Source organism: Bubalus kerabau, chromosome 5 (assembly GCF_029407905.1).
Source record: "Bubalus kerabau isolate K-KA32 ecotype Philippines breed swamp buffalo chromosome 5, PCC_UOA_SB_1v2, whole genome shotgun sequence".
NCBI classification, from domain to species: domain Eukaryota; kingdom Metazoa; phylum Chordata; class Mammalia; order Artiodactyla; family Bovidae; genus Bubalus; species Bubalus kerabau.
The window spans coordinates 84,873,752-84,894,874 of record NC_073628.1 but is presented as its reverse complement, the minus strand read 5'-3'; the positions used below and the strand labels follow the sequence as shown (position 1 = coordinate 84,894,874).

Genomic DNA, 21,123 nt, shown 5'->3' with positions numbered 1-21,123 from the left:
TGTGTCCAACTCTGTGTGACCCCATAGACGGCAGGCAGCCCACCAGGCTCCTCTGTCCCTGGGATTCTGCAGGCAAGAATACTGGAGTGGGTTGCTATTTCCTTCTCCAATGCATGCATACATGCTAAGTCACTTCGGTCATGTCTGACTCTGTGCAACCCCATGGACAGCAGCCCACCAGGCTCCTCTGTCCATGGAATTCCCTAGGCAAGAGTACTGGAGTGGGTTGCCATTTCCTTCTTCAGGTACTTGACATAGAAAATGCTTAATTAATATTAGCGGTTATTAGTGGACAAAGGAGCCTGGTAGGCTGCAGTCCATGGGGTCGCTAAGAGTCGGACACAACTGAGTGACTTCACTTTCACTTTTTACTTTCATGCATTGGAGAAGGAAATGGCAATCCATCCCAGTGTCCTTGCTTGGAGAATCCCAGGGATGGGGGAGCCTTGTGGGCTGCCGTCTATGGGGTCACACAGAGTTGGACACGACTGAAGCAACTTAGTAGCAGCAGCAGCAGCAGTGGTACTTGATGGGCACCATACAACAAAGGATATGGCCATCACATCTCATTTTCCCAACCTCAATAACTGGCATAAAGTTTTTCTTTCTCTAATGTTTGAATTTTGCACACATATCATCCACCTTTCTTAGAGAAAAGTGTCTGTGACTTTATGCTTTAGGTATTTGCAGGCTTGTTGTATTAGGATGAGAGGATCCTAGAGATTACTTCCTTAAAGGCACTCAACTTATTGATTGCCAACAAGATCCTGGAGAAGCGGTGGCATTAAAAATCTTAGTAGGCAGTGCAACAGGGGACCTCTTTCCTTAGGAAAAGTCCTCTCCATTTCCTGCTTGGTAGGCAGTGCCTGCTCCTGGGGCAGTTTACATGATACAGACAAAGCCCAGGAGAAAGTAGAGCATGGTGTCTAGTACTAAGTGTTGGTGAATGACACAGCATTTCTACCTTTGTGGAGCTTACATTTTAGTGGAGAGACCCAGGCAATAAGCAATATTCAAATCAACAACAACAACAATACAGCATATGCCGTGTAGACACATGTTATATAAAAGCAGGATAAGAGGCTAGAGAAAGGCAGGGTAGAGGGCTGCTGTTGATAATAGCTTGTATGGGAAAGGTCTCTCTGATGAAGTGATGTTTGATTTGAATGTAGTGGGAGAATAAGATATGTAGATATATGGCAGAAGAATGTTCTAGACAGAGGGAATGGCAAATTGCAAAGACTCTGAGGCAGGAGTGTGTGGTAGTTGGGAAACAGCATGGGCCATAGCATGGTTGGAACACATGAGACTGAGGGCAGAGAATGATAGATGAAATGAGAGAGAGAGAGTTTCAGGGACCCTATAGCCTTATAGGCTATGGTAGGATCTTGGTTTCCATTCTTTGTATTATGCGTGTGTGCGTGTTCAGTCAGTCCAACTCTATGTGACCCTATGGGCTATAGCCCACCAGGATCCTCTGTCCTTGAAAATCTCCAAGCAAGAATAACTGGAGCGGGTAGCCATTCCCTTCTCCAGAGGATCTTCCCAATCCAGGGATGGAACCTGTGTCTCCTGTATTACAGGCAGATTCTTTACTGTCTGAGCCACCAGGGAAGCCCATTCTTTCTATAATGGGAAGCAACTGGAAATTTCTGAGCTGGAGTATGAAGGCAACAGTAAGACACATCTGTTTTGATGTTCAGATTGGCATCTGTTCTGATTTGTTGGAGCCATCTTATTCTGGTTATTAAATATTTTGAATTATATACCTGCTTTCAAGATACAGGATTTGCTGTTAGATTGGTCATGGAGGGTAAGAGAAAGTGAAACATTTGGGTTAATACCAAGGAGCTGGGTAAACGAAGGTGCCATTTACTGAGATGGAGTACTCTGGAGAAGGATCATGGGTTCTTTTGTTTTTGGAGGGAACAGGTTAAAGTCTTCTGTTTAAACATATTGCCTTAAAATAAGTGTCAATAAGACAATACGAAATAAGAAAAATAGGTCTGGGATTCAGGTAAAGGCTCAGCTCAAAAACACACATTTGGAGTTATCAGCATTTATAAATTATTCTGCTACTATTTCTGCATAACAAACTACTCAAAACTTAGTAGCTTAGTTTTGCCAAATATCAAAATGAATCCGCCACAGGTATACATATGTTCCCCATCCTGAACCCTCCTCCCTCCTCCCTCCCCATACCATCCCTCTGGGTTGTCCCAGTGCACCAGCCCCAAGCATCCAGTATCGTGCATCGAACCTGGACTGGCAAAACTAATACAATTATGTCAAGTTTAAAAAAAAAAAAAAACTTAGTAGCTTAACACAATCATTTTACTAGGTTTATGGATGATATGCTTGAGAAATTTGTAAAAGTTACAGTGATGAGAGTTTATCTCTGCTCTACAATAACCAGGGTGTCAGCTGGGAAGACCTGGAGTCTTGGTTGGGGTGATGACATGTACAGGCTAGAATCACCTGGCATCTTCAATCATATGTCTGGTAGTTGTACTGCCCAGAGCTGCTGTCTGAGTGCCTGCATGTGGCTCTTTCGTATGATTTGGGCTTCCCCCTAGCACGGAAGACTTGGGACAGTTGAACATCTTATAATAATTGAACTTCTTTTATGGTAGTGCAGGGTTCTAGTGATAGTATTCCAGTGGACAAGGGGAGGCTGCATGGCCAGCCTGGGAAGCTAAATGGTCACTTCTGTTACATTCTATTTGTTACAAATAATTCACTAAGATTGGCCTAGACTCAAGATGCAGACCCAATCTTCACTGAGAGAAGTGTTGAAGAATTCATGACATGTTTTTTTTCAAACCATCATACATAGTGTTTAAATCTTTAAGACTAATTGAGGTTACCTAGAGACTAGGTGTAAATAAAAAAGAGAAAAGGTCCAAAGATTGAGCCCTGAGGCACTCTAGTTTTTAGAAATCAGGAATACAGGCTGCTGCTGCTAAGTTGCTTCAGTCGTGTCCGACTCTGTGCGACCCCAGAGATGGCAGCGCAGCAGGCTCCCCCGTCCCTGGGATTCTCCAGGCAAGAACACTGGAGTGGGTTGCCATTTCCTTCTCCAGTGCATGAAAGTGAAAAGTGAAAGTGAAGTCGCTCAGTTGTGTCCAACTCCTAGCGACCCCATGGACTGCAGCCTACAAGGCTCCTCGGTCCATGGGATTTTCCAGGCAAGAGTACTGGAGTGGGGTGCCATTGCCTTCTCCGAGGAATACAGGAGGACCTAGCAAAGAAGACTGAAGGAGGAGAATGTAAGGAGAGCATAGAAGGCACATTAAGAAAAGTATTTCAATTAAGTGGGGTGAGTAGTGCTGTCAAAACAGCTAAAAGTTCAAGTGAAATGTGGACTGAGGATTTACCATTGGCTTTGATAATGTGTAAGTCATGGTAACCCTGGCAGAGAGATTTCCAGAGAAGAATAACCACGTTTTTCAACTTATTTCTCCAGCTGCCAGCCCCTAGGTCCTGTCACCTCCAGCCCCACTTTGGGGCTGAGAAGAACACATTGGCTTAACTGGCTTGGTTTTTGTCATCACACACGGCATGGAGCCTTTTGCCAAATGTTTCCTGCTAATGGAATTTTTAAAAGAATGGCATCTATCTTCTCAGTATTCAAATTTACTAAACTGCTATAATAGGGGGGCAATGTCTGCATTATAACGTTTGACTCTAAACTTATTTTTGAAAATTCCATTTATAGTACAGCTTGTCTATGTGCAGCTTTAAAGAGAAATTCAAATGCAAGGTTTAAAGGTAGGACAAAGCAGACAAGATCCACTGATAAGCAAGAGGGAAATATTAGTCTGTGAACCTACGTAAACATGCCCTAGACATGGAGGGTTGGTTTGGTTGTGATTTTAGCTTTTTGTTTTTGAGAAATTAAAACAAAGCAAAATAAATATGAAAAGGGAGCAGTAAAAACTGCTCCTAGGTTAAAACCACACCACTTTAAAATCCACTTAATTATTATTCAAAGATAAGCATTTGCTTTATTTATTTAATAGTTTAGGTAAAACTGAAACTGCATTAATGATATGCATGTAAATCCTTGACCAGTTTATAGCCAGTCCACTTTCATCACCTGCTCTGCTCTGTATCTTTGCGGACAATGCCTGCAGGCTCTCTAACACAAGCTCTGTTTTAGCTGCAAATGCTGGGAGATTCTAGGTAAGAGGATTCTCCTTCCTCTCTCTCTGTCCTTTTTGTACCTCCTCTATGGTTCCAGCTCCCTCCAGGTTGGTTTTAGCTTCCACCAGTCTTGGGCTAGTAGATGGTGCTGCCACCAAACTGAGGGTCACCTCACTCTCCCGTTTGTCTCCTCAGCTCAGCTCTTCCATCACCTCTGTAACCATTTCTCATAGCTACAGTTCTTCTGGTTTAAATACATGAATGATTTCTCTTTTTCTGGCTGGAGCCTGATCCATCATATGTGTCTCCCTTTTCTGCCCTGATGTCAACTTCTAACATCCAAATATGTGAATTAGCAACTATAGCCCACTGCTTCCTGTTTACAACAAGAATGAGGAGTTGGGTTTATAGAATTCCACAGATCTTTCTGACTCCTCTTGTATAGTGGTTAAAATCATTGACTCAGGCCTGGTTTTGACTCCCAGCTCCTATGTCATTGCTAGCTATGCAGTCATTCACAAGTTATCCAAGGTAGCTCTAAACCTGTTTCCTTATTTACATACAGAAATGATACTTTGTCTACTTCGTATGGTTGTAATGATTGCATTGCATAATATGTTCAAAGTACTCAGGAGAGTGTTGTCATATTGTAAAGTGTTCTCCCCTTGCCCCTCCTTTTTTTTTTTTTTTTTTTTTTTTTAAATAACATCAGCTTTTGCAGCTGGTATTACTCATGTCAGGAGCCAGACCTGAAGAGAGGACAAGCATTTGGTGGCATTTTATTCTCAGAAAGCACTAAACCAAGTCAATCATTTTCAGGGTCAGGATGTGCTAACTGGGCTGAAAGGCAATGTAGTAAAATACTTGTGTGTTACTATACCTGAAGCCCTGCTGTGACACCCAACCTTGCTTTTGGGCTCTGTTCTTCATTATTGAACCTGCAGTTATTCTGGAGTAAGATATAGCAAGGTAAGAGTGGGCTGGTTGTTATAAATGTTAATTGTTGGATCAGTTCTCCCCTTTGTAGGCCAGAATTGGAGGATTCGTTGGACTAGGCTTAATGACCCCATCCTGTCTTATTCTTTTCACTCTCCTATCTCTGTCCTCTCCTGTCCTATTTCTTTTCTGAAAGGTCAGAATACTTCCTAGCATCTTCGTAAAACTTTTCCTGATTATTTCAAATAATTTGTGTTTGCGGTTACATCTAATCTCTAGTCCCCTCAGCAAAATTTCACAAAGCCCTCCTCCAGGTTCTTTATCCAAAGAACACCCTGCCATGTAGCCTGTAGCACTCACGTTTTGTAGGATCACTTCAAGCACTGTGGGACTGCTGGGGCTTTGCCTTGCTTTGGTTTCATTAACAAGCATGTTCACACTTTAACCGGAACATTTAAAATAACACCCACACAATGTTTAGGGTCTAGTTAATGATTAAGTCTCTGAGCTTGAATTATTCAAGCAAAATTGATTGGGTTCACCCTTCTTCCTTCTCTTTATGTGTGTGTGTGTGTGTGTTTTAAATGAAATAGTTCTCCTCTTTACTCTCTAAATAATGTGGAAAAGTTTATCAAGCAATCATCAGTACCCTGGACTGTGGGTGGTACCCAAGTGCTAACAGAATAGGTAGAGAGAGGACTGGCAGCATGACTCTTCTGTTAAAAAACATATCTGTATCTCATATACTTCCACTGTTAATTAGCATTTATTGAGACAACATGTTTTAGATTCTCTCTTTTAACCTCTTCTTTAGCATTATTTACAAGTTGGATAAGTGGTTATCTTGGAGCCAGGTCTATGGTATAAAAGCAGAAGAAATTTTCTTTGCTATCCCACCTCATGGTCAATTGAAAGTGTTAAAATGTCTTGGCTTCACTATTAAAAACTGTGTTGTTGAAGAATACGTGTTGACCTGAAAACATGTTAATATTGCCAGTATTTCATGGCAAATGTGTTGTGTTGTCAGTAGTAGCTCAGTCATGTTAGATTCTTTGTGATCTCATGGACTGTAGCCCGCCAGGCTCCTCTGTCCATGGGGATTCTCCAGGCAAGAATACTGGAGTGGGTTGCCATGCCATTCCCTTCTCCAGAGCATCTTCCCAACCCAGGGATCGAACCCAGGTCTCCTGCATTGCAAGCAGATTCTTTACCATCTAAGCCACCAGGAAAGCTGTAAATGGGGAAAAAGTGGCAGATTTTATATTCTTGGGCTCCAAAATCACTGCAGACAGTGACTGCAGCCATGAAATTAAAAGATGCTTGCTCCCTGGAATAAAGGCTATGACAAACCCAGACAGTGTATTAAAAAGCAGAGACATCAACTTGCTGACAAAGATCCATATAGTGGAAGCTGTGGTTTTTCCAGTAGTCATGGATGGATGTGAGAGTTGGACCATAAAGAAGGCTGAACAATCACGAATTGATGCTTTTGAACTGCAGCGGTGCTTGAGAAGACTCTTGAGAGTCCCTTGGACAGCAAGAACAAACCAGTCAATCCCAAAGGAAATCAACCCAGAATATTCATTGGAAGGACTGATGCTGAAGCTGAAGCTCCGATACTTTGGCCACCTGATGCGAAGAGCTGACTCATTGGAAAAGGCATTGATACTGGCAAAGATTGAGGGCAGGAGGAGAAGGGAGCAACAGAGGATGAGATGGTTGGATGGCCTCACTGACTCAATGGACATGAGTTTGAGCAAGCACTAGCAGACAGTCAAGGACAGGGAAGCCTGGTGTGCTGCACTTCACAGGGATGCAGAGTTGCATACGATTTAGTGACTCAACAAGTGAAAACAGGAAGCTATAAAACTTTCTGTTTTTTAATGCATCATTTTATTAAAATACATAGGAAAAAACTTCAATAGTAAACACCAAAATATTATTTGTGTATTAACCTTTTCTTTTTGTTTTTCTATTACTTTTATAATTAATCAATACACACACACACACACAAAGTTGTAATGGCTATAATGACCCATCTTTTGTCTGAACCTATGTATCACTCATGCATCAAGAGCACATTGGAAATGTTTTGTCCTTATTGAAGTCAGGCAAGTGTAGAATTAACAAAAGATTCACAATATCTTGTGAATGACGGCATCTTGAATCCTTAATCTTAGCCTTCATTTCTAGACCTTCCTTAGCTTCCATATTGCTGCTAAGTCACTTCAGTCGAGTCCGACTCTGTGCGACCCCATAGACTGCAGCCCACCAGGCCCCGCCCCGCCCCGTCCCTGGGATTCTCCAGGCAATAACACTGGAGTGGGTTGTCATTTCCTTCTCCAATGCATAAAAGTGAAAAGTGAAAGGTGGATGGAGGAGCCTGGTAGGCTGCAGTCCATGGGCTCTTGGCGACTCCATGGACTGCAGCCTACCAGGCTCCTCCATCCATGGGATTTTCCAGGCAAGAGTACTGGAGTGGGGTGCCATCGCCTTCTCTTCTCTTCTTCCATATTAGTAAGATGTAAAAAACACAATTGTGCGTATTAACATAGAAAATATAACTGCCTCAGGGGTGCGAGGAAAGAATATAAAATAACTGTATTTTGGAGAAAGTTTTTATAAAGGAGATGGCATTTTGAAAGGGAAAGACAGAAATGCAGTGACCCAGTTTAGTGACACATTTAAATGTGGGCTCTTCCATGAGAAATTTGTAGAGCGCTCTCCTAAACAGGGTAAAAAAAAAAAAAAATCCCTGAAAGGCCCTAAATGCATCAGAGGCCTTACCTATTCAATGACTCGTCTTTGCTTGCCAGGTCTCTGCATTGTGCCACTGGGCTACGTGTGTGTGCGCGCGCACGCGAGCGCGCTCTGGGGATGGAGGTTTGAGGATAGTGAACTGTCTTGACTCCCCTTCATTGGCTGAATCCCGTGTAGGTGGTAACCTTGGCTGGCGATAAACAGGCAGCAGCTAGAATAGTTCCGGAGAAGAAAACACTGTGCTCTCCGTAGGGAAACTTTTGGGAATAGACATGGGGAATTCTGTTTTTCTCGCACTCAGGGCTTTGCAGGTAGCGCGTACAAGTGTGTCATTGTATTCGTCCTGGGAAGTGAGACAAGAAGTGGTGTAATTAGACACCCAAGGAATTATTACTTTGGAGTGCGTGAGAACTGAATTTGGGGTGGGGGGGACGGGTGGTGGTGAGCAGGTAAGAGGCGTTGAGAAGGGCACTGTTTTTAGAGATCTGTCGGAAGCCTAAAGCCGTCTGCTTCTGGGCCTCCTTAGCAAACGTGCCAGTCAGGTGGTGCCTCCGAGGCCCAGGAGGAGGACCCGCTCAGCGATCCGTACGAGAAGCCTCGAGGACCGGGAACACAGCGGCGAGGCGGTGGCGCAGTTCCCAGCCCGCGCCCGGGTCCTCCCACCTCCAGACCGGCCGCCGCAGCTGCGGCCTCCCTCAGTCCTCCCGTATCCCTGCATTCCACGTTGCGGCAGCGGCAGCCTCGCCGGCCGATGCGTCCCCACCCGCCCCTCGGGGTGGCGCAGCCGCCGCGCCCCCGGCCCCCGCCCGCGCCCCCCCCACCCAGGGCCCGGGCTCGGCTCTGCGCTGCCTCTGGACCGGACCCCGCCGGGCCGGCTGGGCTCGGGCGGGGGCGGGGCGGGGGCGGGGAGGGGAGAGAGGGCGGGCGCGCGCGTGTCGGGGGGCGGGGGCCGGGGCCGCCATATTGGATGTGGACTCGTCGGCCAGCCTCCGCCTGCGTGCGGTGGGCCCTGGAGCTGCCTCGCGGAGCCCAGGGCGCGAGCGCGAGAGAACGGGGAAGGCGGGGGAGGGGTGGAGGGAAAGGAAGGGAGTGGCTGCGAGCCGGGCTGCGGCAGCCTCTGGTCTCCTTACCAGCGGCACCAACCCCTCCTCCTGCGCCTCGGCCGCTTCCCTCCTCGCCGGGGAAAGATGCCCGTAAGCCAGGGGTGTGAAGAAGGGGGAGATCTAGCTGCCGGAGCCGCCCGCGCCCTCGCCGCCGCAGTTGCCGCCGTCCGTGTCCTTTGAATCCAGAAAAGCACCCCCTCGCCAGGGCATCGGGAGCGTCGGCGGGCGGGCGGCCGCGGTGCGGCTGTGGGGGAGACCCGGTTCTCTGCCGGGCGCGGCCCAGGCCGGCGGCCCAGCGACCACCGACATGGAGCGGGCTCGGGCCGCCAAGTAGCCGCCGCTCCCGGAGTCGGGGGCGAGTGCCGCCCGCAGTCAGTCAGGCCCCTAGGAGAAGCGGGGAGAAAAATGAAGAGTTTTCATTGGAATCGGTTGGAAATAGGACTAACTGCAAAGCCTTAAAAAGACGGACTTCGGAAGGAGAAAGGAAAAGCCTCCTCCAGGGAAGACTTGGCGTGCTCCGAGCCGAGGGGCTGCTTCAGGGACCTCGCCCCCTCCCTTTCCCGCTGGAGAAATTGCCTCTGATGCGTTATCCAAGTGGTGGCTGGGAGGATTTGCAGCAGAATTTTTGGTTTTCCCTCCCCCTTATATACATTCTGGCTTTTTCCTCCCCTTTCGATTTTCCTTCTGCCTGGAAGTGAATTGCTGATGCAGATCGGGACTTAATTCATAAATGATGCAGCCGGATTCGTTTCAGGATTCTGTTGCACGAGTTGAATTTTGAATGAAGGAGAAGAGCTTTTTTTTTTCCCCTAAAGAAGTGTTGACTGGTTCGCTGTACTTTTTAATTATTTTATTTAAATATACGATTTAATTGTATTATTCTTTTAAGAATGTATTAAATATATATTTTATGGTAACTTTTCCTCAAAGGTATATGTATATGTGCGGAATTGAAGACGCTTCAGTTAAGTGAGGTTACTGGCGTGTTGGTTGTTGAATTCAGCACCGGCATTGCATGACAGTTATTTGAATAACAAGTGGTTTATTTTTAAACCACACATTTTAACATTTAGGTTTCAGTAATCATATTCAAAATCGTTTTAGTAATTGAAAGGAAAACCAGCGGAGATTGAAGCAAACATGTCTGGAGAAGTGCGTTTGAGGCAGTTGGAGCAGTTTATTTTGGACGGGCCCGCTCAGACCAATGGGCAGTGCTTCAGTGTGGAAACGTTACTGGATATCCTCATCTGCCTTTACGATGAATGCAATAATTCTCCATTGAGAAGAGAGAAGAACATTCTTGAATACCTAGAATGGGGTAAGTTTGTATTTAAAATAAAAACTCTTTAGCTGGCCATTGTGATTTGTTACAGAGAGCTACCGTGATAAACTCTCTACTCTTTAACAAGTATATAAACATATAATATCTGTTGTGTATGTATTATGTATTTAAATATGTATGTTTACACACAATAAAAGAGTAGACACCAATTCAAGGTTTTTTTTTTTCAGTAGTTTTCGGTAAATGTTTTCCCAAGAGTGAAAGCATGGTACTCAGTTGTTGCCTTGATTTAATGTGAAGCTTGAGGGGAAGAACTTAGGTTTTTTCGGTCAGACAAATTTTGAATAATTCCATGATGGGCGGAAATGGATTATTGCTCACTTTGCCTAAAGCGTGGTGGTCTAACAGGCATTCAAGGGAAAGGTATTTATTAGTGGAAACATTCCTTCCTAGGCTTTGGAAGTCACTCTGGAAATGGGAGGAGGTTTTAAAATATCTTAGATAAACAGGAACTTGAAGGTGGTCATCACTGGGTTTTATTACATCTCTATATAGTACAAGGCAAGGAAATTACTAAACATGGACTTGCCAAAAATTGTCATGTTTGTAAGATGACATAAATAGTTTAAAATTTTTGTGATAATATTTGCTAGAGAATGTTTGCGAGCAACTCCTGCCTGCCTGAGAGTTAGATTCACTCCAAATTTAATTCAGACCTAAACTGGTTCATTTTTTTATCTTCATTCTCCGAAATCTAGATGTGATTTAGAAGACATAGATGTTGGAGTAGATCAATGATGAGAGCAAATTCTCCATGAGACCTTTAGCTTGAAGTCTTGGTTTAAGTTCTGCTTCCAGTGTTACCTGTGAGCAAGTTCCAGCATCCACCAGTTCACTGTGAGGAGAGTATACATCATCACACATCATACTGTTAATATAGTACATACCAGTGCATCTGTATTGGTACACTGACTTTTGAAGGATATTAGCCAAAGAAGTTATTTTGTATCTATGGAATAAGGATACTTGAGTTTGTTGGAAAGTTTTTATAGTAAAATGTCTTTGTTCCCAAGTAAAGCTTTATTTTTTTTTGAACCAAAAGTCAGTTGGTGATTATTCCCTTTTTTGGACTTGAAATTTATTAAAAATTCATTTGCCAGGTAAATCACTTATTCAGGATTGCATGCACATAATAACTTTAATCCAATATGTCAATATCAGGAACTTTCTAGTAACTTGATGTCATAGGGTTAAATATATATATGTGTGTGTGTATAAGACATGAATTGAATGATTTTGAGAAACAGATTAGTAAACTCATACTGGAAATGTAAGAATTTTAAATCATCTTTCAAGAGCTCACTGTGTTAAAAATGAGACAGTTTTGACTTTGATACTGGATTAGTGAGTATATGTCCTTTAATTTTATATGTAGAGCAAAATATTTTATAAAGCCTGTGTAGTTTTATACTTCATGTTTCATAAATTTAGAAATTTTTTAGTTCTTTTTAAAATTTAATGAAAAGATTCTGATACTTTGAGTTTCAGTTCTTAAATTATGGTTCCATAGGAATACTCTAGTCTATGATTATGGTTGTCATTTAATATCTATTCTTTCTCATCTGTAAAATAATGGGAGGACTCTTTGTATGTACCAGTTGTAAATGTAAAAATTATGATAAGAGAGAAAACTATCCTCAACTGCCTTTTGGTTGTTAGGAATTTAAATTTATGTTATGAGATATTTTGTTGTATTATCAGAAAAATTTATATACATTTTCCACTAAATATGATTCCCTGGATCTTGTTTCTTTTATCTATATTAAAAAAACTTGTTTGTATATATTTAATTTAAACCACATAAGCCAAAAGTCAAAGAAGTGTTTGGCCAAATACATTTTATTTTTATAATATAGTAGATTTCTAAATAATTTTAAAACAGGAACTTTTCACAATTTTAAAATAAACTGAGTTTTAGTATTATCCTTCATATTTTGCCTTTTAGAAGTCTGGTGTGATGTAACAAAAATAATATATACAGTCTCTTAAGTACACTCCTGTTGTAATAGGAAACAAGGGACTAGAATTTTTAGAATTTATTTTGTAGGCTTTAGAACTTTTGTTGTTGTTATTTAGTAGCTAAGTTGTGTCCAACTCTTTTGGGATCCCATGCGCTGTAACCCACCAGGCTCCTCTGTCCATGGGATTTCCCAGGCAAGAGTACTGGAGTGAGTTGCCATTCCCTTCTCCTGGGAATCTTCTTGACCCAGGGATCGAACTTGTGTCTCTTGCTTAGCAGGCAGATTCTTTACCCCTGAGCCACCTGGGAAGCCAGGCTTTGCGACTAGGCAGTGATTAAGTCTCGGCCATTTTTAAGTTGGTGTTTGAGGTCTTGAAAGTGGAAGGTACCAAATCATAGAAGTCTGGGTAAGGAGGAAGAAAAGAATGGAAAAAGCTGTCAAGAAGTACATCATGAGTAGTAGTATTTACTATTTTTAAGTTATTTGAGAAATTGGGTTATTTAACAATTTAAGTCTCCTCATTTAATTATTGAAATAGATCCGTTGTTCTTCGAGTATGATTTGATTACGCATTTTGGGAAATGTGTTATTTTATTCTCACTACCTAACATTATATAAAAAGCAGTTAGATTAAGGAAGTTTCCAGATAGTGAATTGGCCTCAGTTTAATTTTTTAACATTATTTATTTGGTCTGTGATGGAGATTGAAAGAATTTGTTTATTGGGGTTAAATTTGATAATTTAGATTTGCCTTAAATTATACAGTTTTTAGTTTGAGTTTTAAAAGACCTAATATTTGCAACAGGAGAGCAGTAGTAAATACTCTGTTAATACATGCTGTATATTTGTGTTTGGCTGTCTGTATTAATGAAAGTGCCATCTAGATAATATCTTTATTTTTTAAAAACTTTTTAATTTGTATTGGGGTGTAGCAGATTAACAGTGTTGTGATAGTTTCAGATTAACAATGGTTTCAGGTTAACAGCAAAGGAACTGAACCATATGTGTACTTACATCCATTCTCCCCCAAAACTCTCCTCCCTTCATATGCCTTATTTTTAAAAATGGAGTCAGCAAAATTCTATTTGACTTGCTTCATTTCCATCCATTTCACTTTATTCCTAGTTATGACCCATTTCACGTTTATATTGATACTGTTCATGTTTTGTTCATTACAGCATCATGACAGTGAGAAAACTGACAGTTCAAAGACAGATTTTGTCTTTGGATAGCACTCCTTGCGTTTGCTGCTGATGGCCTCAGGGAGGGAGTAAGTAGAGCTCTAGAGAGGAAGAGGGGACTAAGCCATTGAGCAATAGAGCAAGAGGATAAGAGTGCTTTTATACCTTAACGCATAGATCACTGTCAAATATATATTTTCCAGTTATATACAGTAAGATTTGAAAGATTCTCTTTTGTCCTTATTTTTTGTCAAAATGATTATGGTTTATATGTTTTGTTTATAAAATAATAGTTTTGATGTCAGTAGTGTAACTCCACACTAGAGTTGTAAAAATAGCTTTTACATTATAAGCTAATTTGCTGATAGTGACTAAATGAATATGTTATTCATTAAATTGGCTATCTTCTACTTTGAAATGGAAAGTTAAAATTTTAGGAAATTCTGAATCAAGTTGCTTAAAAAATAGGGTAAAGATAATATTACTCAAATAAAAAAAAAGCCAGACTGTATGTGGCTAACTGTATTTTGATGCTTTCTGAATGTTGGAGTTTACAATATTTCATATAAATTATCCTTTAACAACAGTAATTTTATAGTTTATTCAGTGTATGCACACACACAAAATAGCCTGAATGGTTAATAAACTTGCTACTAGAGTACATCAGTAGGTACTGTGGTTTAAACTTTTCATTTTATTAGAGTAGTTTTAAAGCTTATTCACATTTTTTGATATGTAGGTCTGTTAAGGGAAGTGATGATGGCCTAATTACAGAAATCTGACTCTTTTCTTTGTTTTTCACTTATACTGTTCTTCATTGTTAGCTTTTCCTAAGTTTATTAATCATACCAAATTATCAAAAAGTTCATTTAATACACATAATTAGGTTTATTTAAGTCCTCAATTCGGAGAAGGCAATGGCACCCCACTCCAGTACTCTTGGCCTGGAAAATCCCATGGACGGAGGAGCCTGGTGGGCTGCAGTCCATGGGGTTGCTAAGAGTTGGACAGGACTGAGTGACTTCACTTTCACTTTTCACTTTCATGCATTGGAGAAGGAAATGGCAACCCACTCCAGTGTTCTTGCCTGGAGAATCCCAGGGACGGGGGAGCCTGGTGGGCCGCCATCTATGGGGTCGCACAGAGTCAGACATGACTGAAGCGACTTAGCAGCAGCAGCAGCAAGTCCTCAATTAGGATCATCATAAATGTCACCATAAATATAGGTTGGGTAGTTTCCTTTATACTAGTCACCTAATAATCTAGTCTCTTCTAAGAGTGATAATAAGTACAATTATTTGCTCTCACACAGTGCTGGCACATGATAGAAGCATGTTCATAAGTGGTGGCTATTATATTTCCACTTCTCTTCTATTTCTTTCTTTTCAAAAGGATATATTGCTCCATGAGTGAGAACAGGGATGTCAAGAATAACAATAACAATGTTAGGAACTTATTTCATATGAAAGTGTAGGGTATACCTAAACATAATGGTGTAAACACAAATAGCATAATATGTTGGAAATTTTATGAAATAATTTTGGAAATTTTATGAAATAATTCCTGGGACTTGACTAATATTAGATAGTAAGCCCAGGCTATTTTAAAGTAAAAGAACTGAGCTTGTTGCAAATTAATAGTTTATTGTACTCCTCTTCTATGGTAGTAAAAAAATTCTCCCAAAACCTTTTCTCTTCATGTTCACTTATTGCCAGTATATTGTATATATTGCTGACTTCATCCTATTGGTTTTGATAGGGTTTAAAATCAGTTTACTAAGTCCAGCTAGCATTTAAAAAATTAAATATACTAGAATAGAAAATACCAAGTAGCCATGTGTTGAAAGAATAACTATTGTTATACAGAATTCCTGTGTTTTCTTGTATATTTTACTGAAGATTGGAATGAGCAGAGTTAGAATTCTAGGGTAGATGATACTAAAGCATGTTGGCTGTTTAACAGTGAAAAGACTATGGACATGGTTACCCTTTTCAAAAAGCACACGTGTTTAAATTAGGGACAGACTGAAGAATTTACAGAAAAGGAACTTAGATAGGGATAAGATACTTGGAAGGAGGGAGGGAGAATAGGAGAGAGGAAAAATGAGATAATGAGCGTGAATATACTGTTTTCCTGGGTTGCTACTTCAGGCTGATTTGTGAATAACTGGGTACTTTTAATTTAGAAATTAATGGGCAGGTGAATTCACTCATTTGTTTTGTCTTCGATGGTTCATTTCCTTTCTTTTCACGTTTTTCCTTCTCTGACTTTGGGCTCCTGGATGTTGACTTCCATTGACTGTAAAGTTGTATAACTTGTCCAACATGAGGGATATGACCTACAGATATTGGCTGTAGTTTTTGTTTATGCCTTCCCATTACTCCAGATGCATGTTACAGTAGATACAGGTGAGCAGGGTTTGCTGGTTCCCTTGTTACTCATGGTCTCATCCCTTGTTACTCACAAAACTTCCAGTGCGGTTGCCTTCAAGTTTCAGTAGCTAATACGAAGAATTGCTCAGCAGATTTTTCTGTATCTTGAGTCAAAAACTTCTTTCCATAAAGGTTTTTTTTTTGTTTTTTTTTAACCCGCACTATAAATACAGGTCATCCCAGACATATGAATGACTGTCTTTTGTTATCACTGCATATAAAACTCCTTTCCAGATCCAGGGGATTTCCTTTTTCCCCCTTTGATACTGACCAGAGTAACAGAATTGCTTTTCTCAGCTAGTTGCTCCATACTTCCCCTCTGCATTGTCCACTTCTTCTAATTAATAGCTATTAGCCTCTATTGGCCAGTACCCCTCCTCCCATTCTAGTGCTTCTTTATCTGCTGCTGTAGCAAAGTAGCACTTTGGCTTTCATGGTTAACAGGAGGCTCAAAGACCTGGCTCTCCACATCCCAATCTCACTATTTGCCCATTAATTCTTCCTCACATGAACTGTTCTGTTGGGAGTTAGGGTTTCTTTACTCTAGCCCCCTCCCTAGTTTTTAAGTGAGTTCTGGAAATCTGGGATATTAATAGGTGCTTTTGGAGGGGAGAAGGTTTATGTGGCTAAATAAATATGGGAAAGTATTTTGAACAAAATTAAACATTAGAAATATTGTGGGTTATCCTGAAATTTTTTATGTTTTGGGGAAGATGGATGAAAGCCAGTATTCCATGGAACACCCTTTGGGAAATGCCCTTTCAGTATGAAGTCATGGTGTCCCTTGTGTCAGGGATAGAAAGAGTTAATTTTGAGGGGAAATTTGGAACGTGGTATGGTTTGGAGAGAAAATCCAAATCTGAATAAGTAAGATTTTAACTTAGTGGTTGTGAACTTTTGTCTCCTGTGTGACAGTCACAAGAACTGAAAGATAAGCTTAATCATGGTGGAGTAGGACATGAGTGAGGCTGGTGAACATTTGCGTCCAGGACAAGCACCCTGTAAAGTAGAATGAAACTAACTAGAATAATGAATCAGTGCTGTTAGCATCTAAAGTCCTAGGAATTACTGATAGGTCTCTATTTATGACCTTTTCTTGCTCTCATATCAACTTGCTATTCGACTATAGGCGTTCACAACAAATTCAGAAGTTCTCACCGTATCTTTTTGCAGCTTTAGTTATTTTCATTACTTTGTGATATTTCAGAGGAAAAGATCATGGACATGCAATTTCAGGATTCATTATAGTTTTAAGTACTGTTTTTTCTAAGGTTATAATGTTTTTGCTAAGCTGTTGGTTTCAGACTTTAGGATTAGTGTGGGAACTTTTCTGTTATTTGCATCTGTGAAACTATGGGTTTCAAGTGCCAGCACCTATTTATGTGTAGTGCAAAGAAGCCAGAATATACAGTACTTTTATTAAAGAGGAAGCCATATATAATTGGTGCTATTTCAGCACTGTGAGCCAGTAGAACTCTGTGATTACTGTAGACTTGTATTCTGAGTATAGAGTGGTAGATAATAATACTGGAGAGTAATTTGACTTGATTTTAGAGATAAATAACTTATAGGATCAATTAGTCTTTTTTCCCACTCACTTCTGACATACATTAATTTTTCTCTCTAATTCTTCCTCATCAACACTATTCCTCTCAACCCTGATCTAATTAAGTTTGAAAATACCTACCTATGTGGTTGAAAACAATCTTTTAAGAATACATGAGTTCAGTCATGCAGTCATTTGTTAAATTTCGATTTTTATTTCAAATTGCTTACACATCACTGTAGACTTAATATACAAAAAAACACACATCTATTCAGTTTGTTCTATTCATAGTGATAAAAGGCTAATTAAATTTAATACTTAGAGTTTCCATGGTGAAGATCTACAGTGGAATACCTCACCCTGAAATATTTCTGTTCTAAACCTATATGCTAAACAATAGCAGGGACTTTGGTTTCAGACTGACTCCCTTGGTTATGGGCTGGTTGATTTAAGCAAGTTACTTAACTTCTCTAAGTCTGTTTTATCATCAGTGGAAAATTGAGATAATAATAATAGCTTATTCTTCCAAAAGGTTGAAGGTTGGTTTAGAATTTTCTTTTTCTGGTGATTTATAGTTAAATTTTGTTGTCTTTTTTCTCATTCTGGTTTTGAAGTTTCTTTTGGGCCTTATGATAAAGGAAGATAAAATGCTAGTTTTGAAAGTTTGGTTGGCATGTATAGTTATACAGGGATGTAAATTATTTTACTGTTGACAAACATAACTTACTGATAATGTTTTATTGAATTATATTGGCATCAGAGGTGTCTTTCCTTCTGATGTCTGACTATGCAGACAGCATCTTATTCCTTCTCTTAGGATATTTTGCATTGTCACATTATGTGGTTTTTAACATAACTGTTTTTCAGTAAATATTGAGCTCATCTGTACTTTCATCACCAACAGCAAATATTATGAAATGGGTAGTTATGAATTATTTTTATATTTATAAAGCTCCAACCTGCAAATCAGTGGTAGAGTTCTAGACCTCAACTCAGAAGATGAAAATAATCCTGAAAAATTATTGGTATTCATTCACTTAGGATGTTTTGTGGACTAAAGATTATGTAGCACCCATAAATTCGTGTTGTGGACTGATAGTAAGCACTAAGAAAATACACTATACCCTAGTGTTTCCTAAACTGTATTTCATATATAAAGTGTTGAATCTTCTACTAATCAAATCTTTTACTTGCTTATTTTTAAGCTATTAGTATTCCATGGATTTCTTTCCTCACTGATGTATCCTGTTTTATTTCAAAACAGATTTCTTACAAGTAGTGGTTTATCATCCCCTCCCTTAGCAGTTGACAGTCTATAAGTATTTAATCAGGGTAAGGTAAGGAGAAGAGGATGTTACTGTTTAGAGGAATAAGATAAAATGCAAATAATCTCTAGTTTTTGAAGATAAAACTTTCTTACATTGTGTGTTTAACCTTATTTGTACAACATTCAGCATAGTCCGGTGATGATGAGTTGAACACACGAATTAGTTGCATTTTCTTCTGCAACCCCATTAAAACTACAGTAAAGGAATTTTTAAAAAGTCATGAATCTTCAAGGATGACAAAAACGGGAGGATACTGTGAAATATTGGAAGCTGAAAAAGCAGGTAGATGAGTGATAACTGCTGACTTAGCACATCTGAGAATGTCGTCTTAAGTCATTAATTGTGTAAAGCAGGGCCTATCCCTGTTACTTGGCAGAATCCTCAAAAGTCTTAGATGTTGGTATTGTCAGGAACCTGTGAAAGTTGAGGTAGGGGTGGAGCTAAAATGTGGACGATCCATTGAAAGTGTTGTGTAAATAGTAGGAGCTCTAGTGCCCCTCTCCTCCTCCATGCCACCTGGCTCCTGTCTTTCCTCCTCAAGGATTGGATGTTCATTTTCAGTAAAACAGAGGTTCTCTGTGTTGAGTGATGTTAGGCATAGTTTAGCATTGGCATTTCATCCTGAAAACAGGAGAGTAAATACATGTTTATTTACTTTTGCTTGACTCCCAGAATGTGGACAACTAGGCCTTTATTACAAAGGCAGGAGGTTAGAGAAGTATCTTTGGAGCATCTGACCAGCTCCAAAATCAAGGATTATGATATAGATATATCAGGGATTCCTCAGCAAAGGGCTTAGGCAATCACACCTCAGTGCAGTTCATTATCAGTGGGCTTCACCCAGGGCTTCAGAGCTTTGATTAGCTCTTTCATTTTTCTCAAACCTAATAGAAAACCAGGGATTGTCAGATATCTGAAGAAAGCCTGTAAGGAAATAAATATAACTGCAAAGAACAGAAAAACGGGGAAAAAACACCTTAAGTGAAACAGCGTCTGCAGAAAAAGCATAATTTCAAAAAAGCTATCAATATTCTCAGAGATAAGAGAAGGACCATGAAGTAAGTCATGAGTCAGGATGTCCTAAAAAGGAATAAAAGTGAATAAAAAAATCCTTTGAAATTAAACGTGATAGCTAAAATTAAAACCTCAGTTCAAGACCTGGAAGGTAAAACAGAAGGAGTTTCTTGGAAAATAGAGCAAAAATCACAAAGGGGTAGAAGAGAGGAGATAGAAGTGAAGAACACTGGAGGACCAGTTTAAGAGGTCTGAATAATAGAAATTCCAATTGGGAGGACAGAGGGGAGGAACCTCTAGGAAAATATTCTAGAATTGAAGGACATGAGTTTCTAGACAGAGAGGCCCCACCAAGTACAGCACAAGGGGTGGAAATAGATTCATACCAAGATTTACAGCCAGTTCACTGTGGAATTTCCAGATCTCTGGGGACAAAGAATAGACTCAAAAAGTTTCCGAAAAGAACTAATCAATACAAAGGATCAGGAATCAGAAAGGCTCTGGAATTCTCAGCAGCAACACTGGAAGCTAGAAGATAGTATTCTGAAGGAAAAAGATTTCCAAACTGGAATTCTGTAGCCATCCGTATTCTCAATTAGGTGTGAAGGCGGGATGAGGACATGTTAAGAGCTGCAAGTCTTCAAAAAATGTTTGGCCTGCAACCCGTGGACTCCCAGTAAGGTAACCCACCATCCAGGTTTACCTGGGACCAGGGAATTTCTTCGGAGAAGGCAATGGCAACCCACTCCAGTACTCTTGCCTGGAAACTCCCATGGGCGGTGGAGCCTGGTAGGCTGCAGTCCCTGGGGTCGTGAAGAGTCAGACATGACTGAGCAACTTCACTTTTTTTCACTTTTCACTTCCATGCATTGGAGAAGGAAATGGCAACCCACTCCAGTGTTCTTTCCTGGAGAATCCCAGGGATGGTGGGGCCTAGTGGGCTGCCGTCTGTGGGGTTGCACAGAGTTGGACATGACTGAAGCGACTTTGCAGCAGCAGGGAATTTAATACATAGACTTATGCTCAAACCAGGAGAGACATAGACAAACTGTGATGAGTTGGATGCTCTAGCCCCAACTAAACTAGAGAGGAAATTAAGATGAGAAAATACAGGATATCTCCTAGTAGAAGATCCAGTAGAGGGGAGAGAAGAAAGGATTTCCTAGGATGATGGCGGAGGGAGAATACAGAGTGATTGCACGGAACATAGAGGTCAATCAGGCCAGATAGAGGCAGCAAAGAAATCTCCCAGAGAGACTTCTTTAATATCTGATGTAAGTGAATATCTTGAGAGGAGATTCAGAAATCTGGGGAGAGCTTAGAGTTGCTTGGAAAAAGAAGCAAATGAGAAAGCAATTATTAAGAAAAAGATTT

General features: G+C 40.5%; 2 protein-coding genes across 13 annotated transcripts in view; one reads left to right on the top strand and one right to left on the bottom strand.

Annotated features, from left to right (window-relative positions):
* Positions 1-7,893: 7,893 nt before the first annotated feature.
* On the bottom strand, positions 7,894-9,957 carry LOC129654265 (serine/arginine repetitive matrix protein 1-like). Its single transcript, XM_055583771.1, has 3 exons — positions 9,929-9,957; positions 8,973-9,329; positions 7,894-8,185 (listed from the first exon to the last, which is right to left on the bottom strand). The coding sequence occupies exons 1-3, from the start codon at positions 9,955-9,957 to the stop codon at positions 8,140-8,142; spliced, it is 432 nt and encodes a 143-aa protein (XP_055439746.1). The 3' UTR covers positions 7,894-8,139.
* CDC42BPA (CDC42 binding protein kinase alpha) overlaps positions 9,225-21,123 on the top strand; it is a 296,694-nt gene continuing 284,795 nt past the window's right edge. For all 12 annotated transcript variants that reach the window (XM_055582031.1, XM_055582040.1, XM_055582035.1 and 9 more), the window contains exon 1: positions 9,225-10,263. In XM_055582031.1, coding sequence (XP_055438006.1) covers positions 10,086-10,263 — 178 coding nt within the window. In that variant the 5' untranslated portion in view covers positions 9,225-10,085. The remainder of the gene's footprint in view (positions 10,264-21,123) is intronic.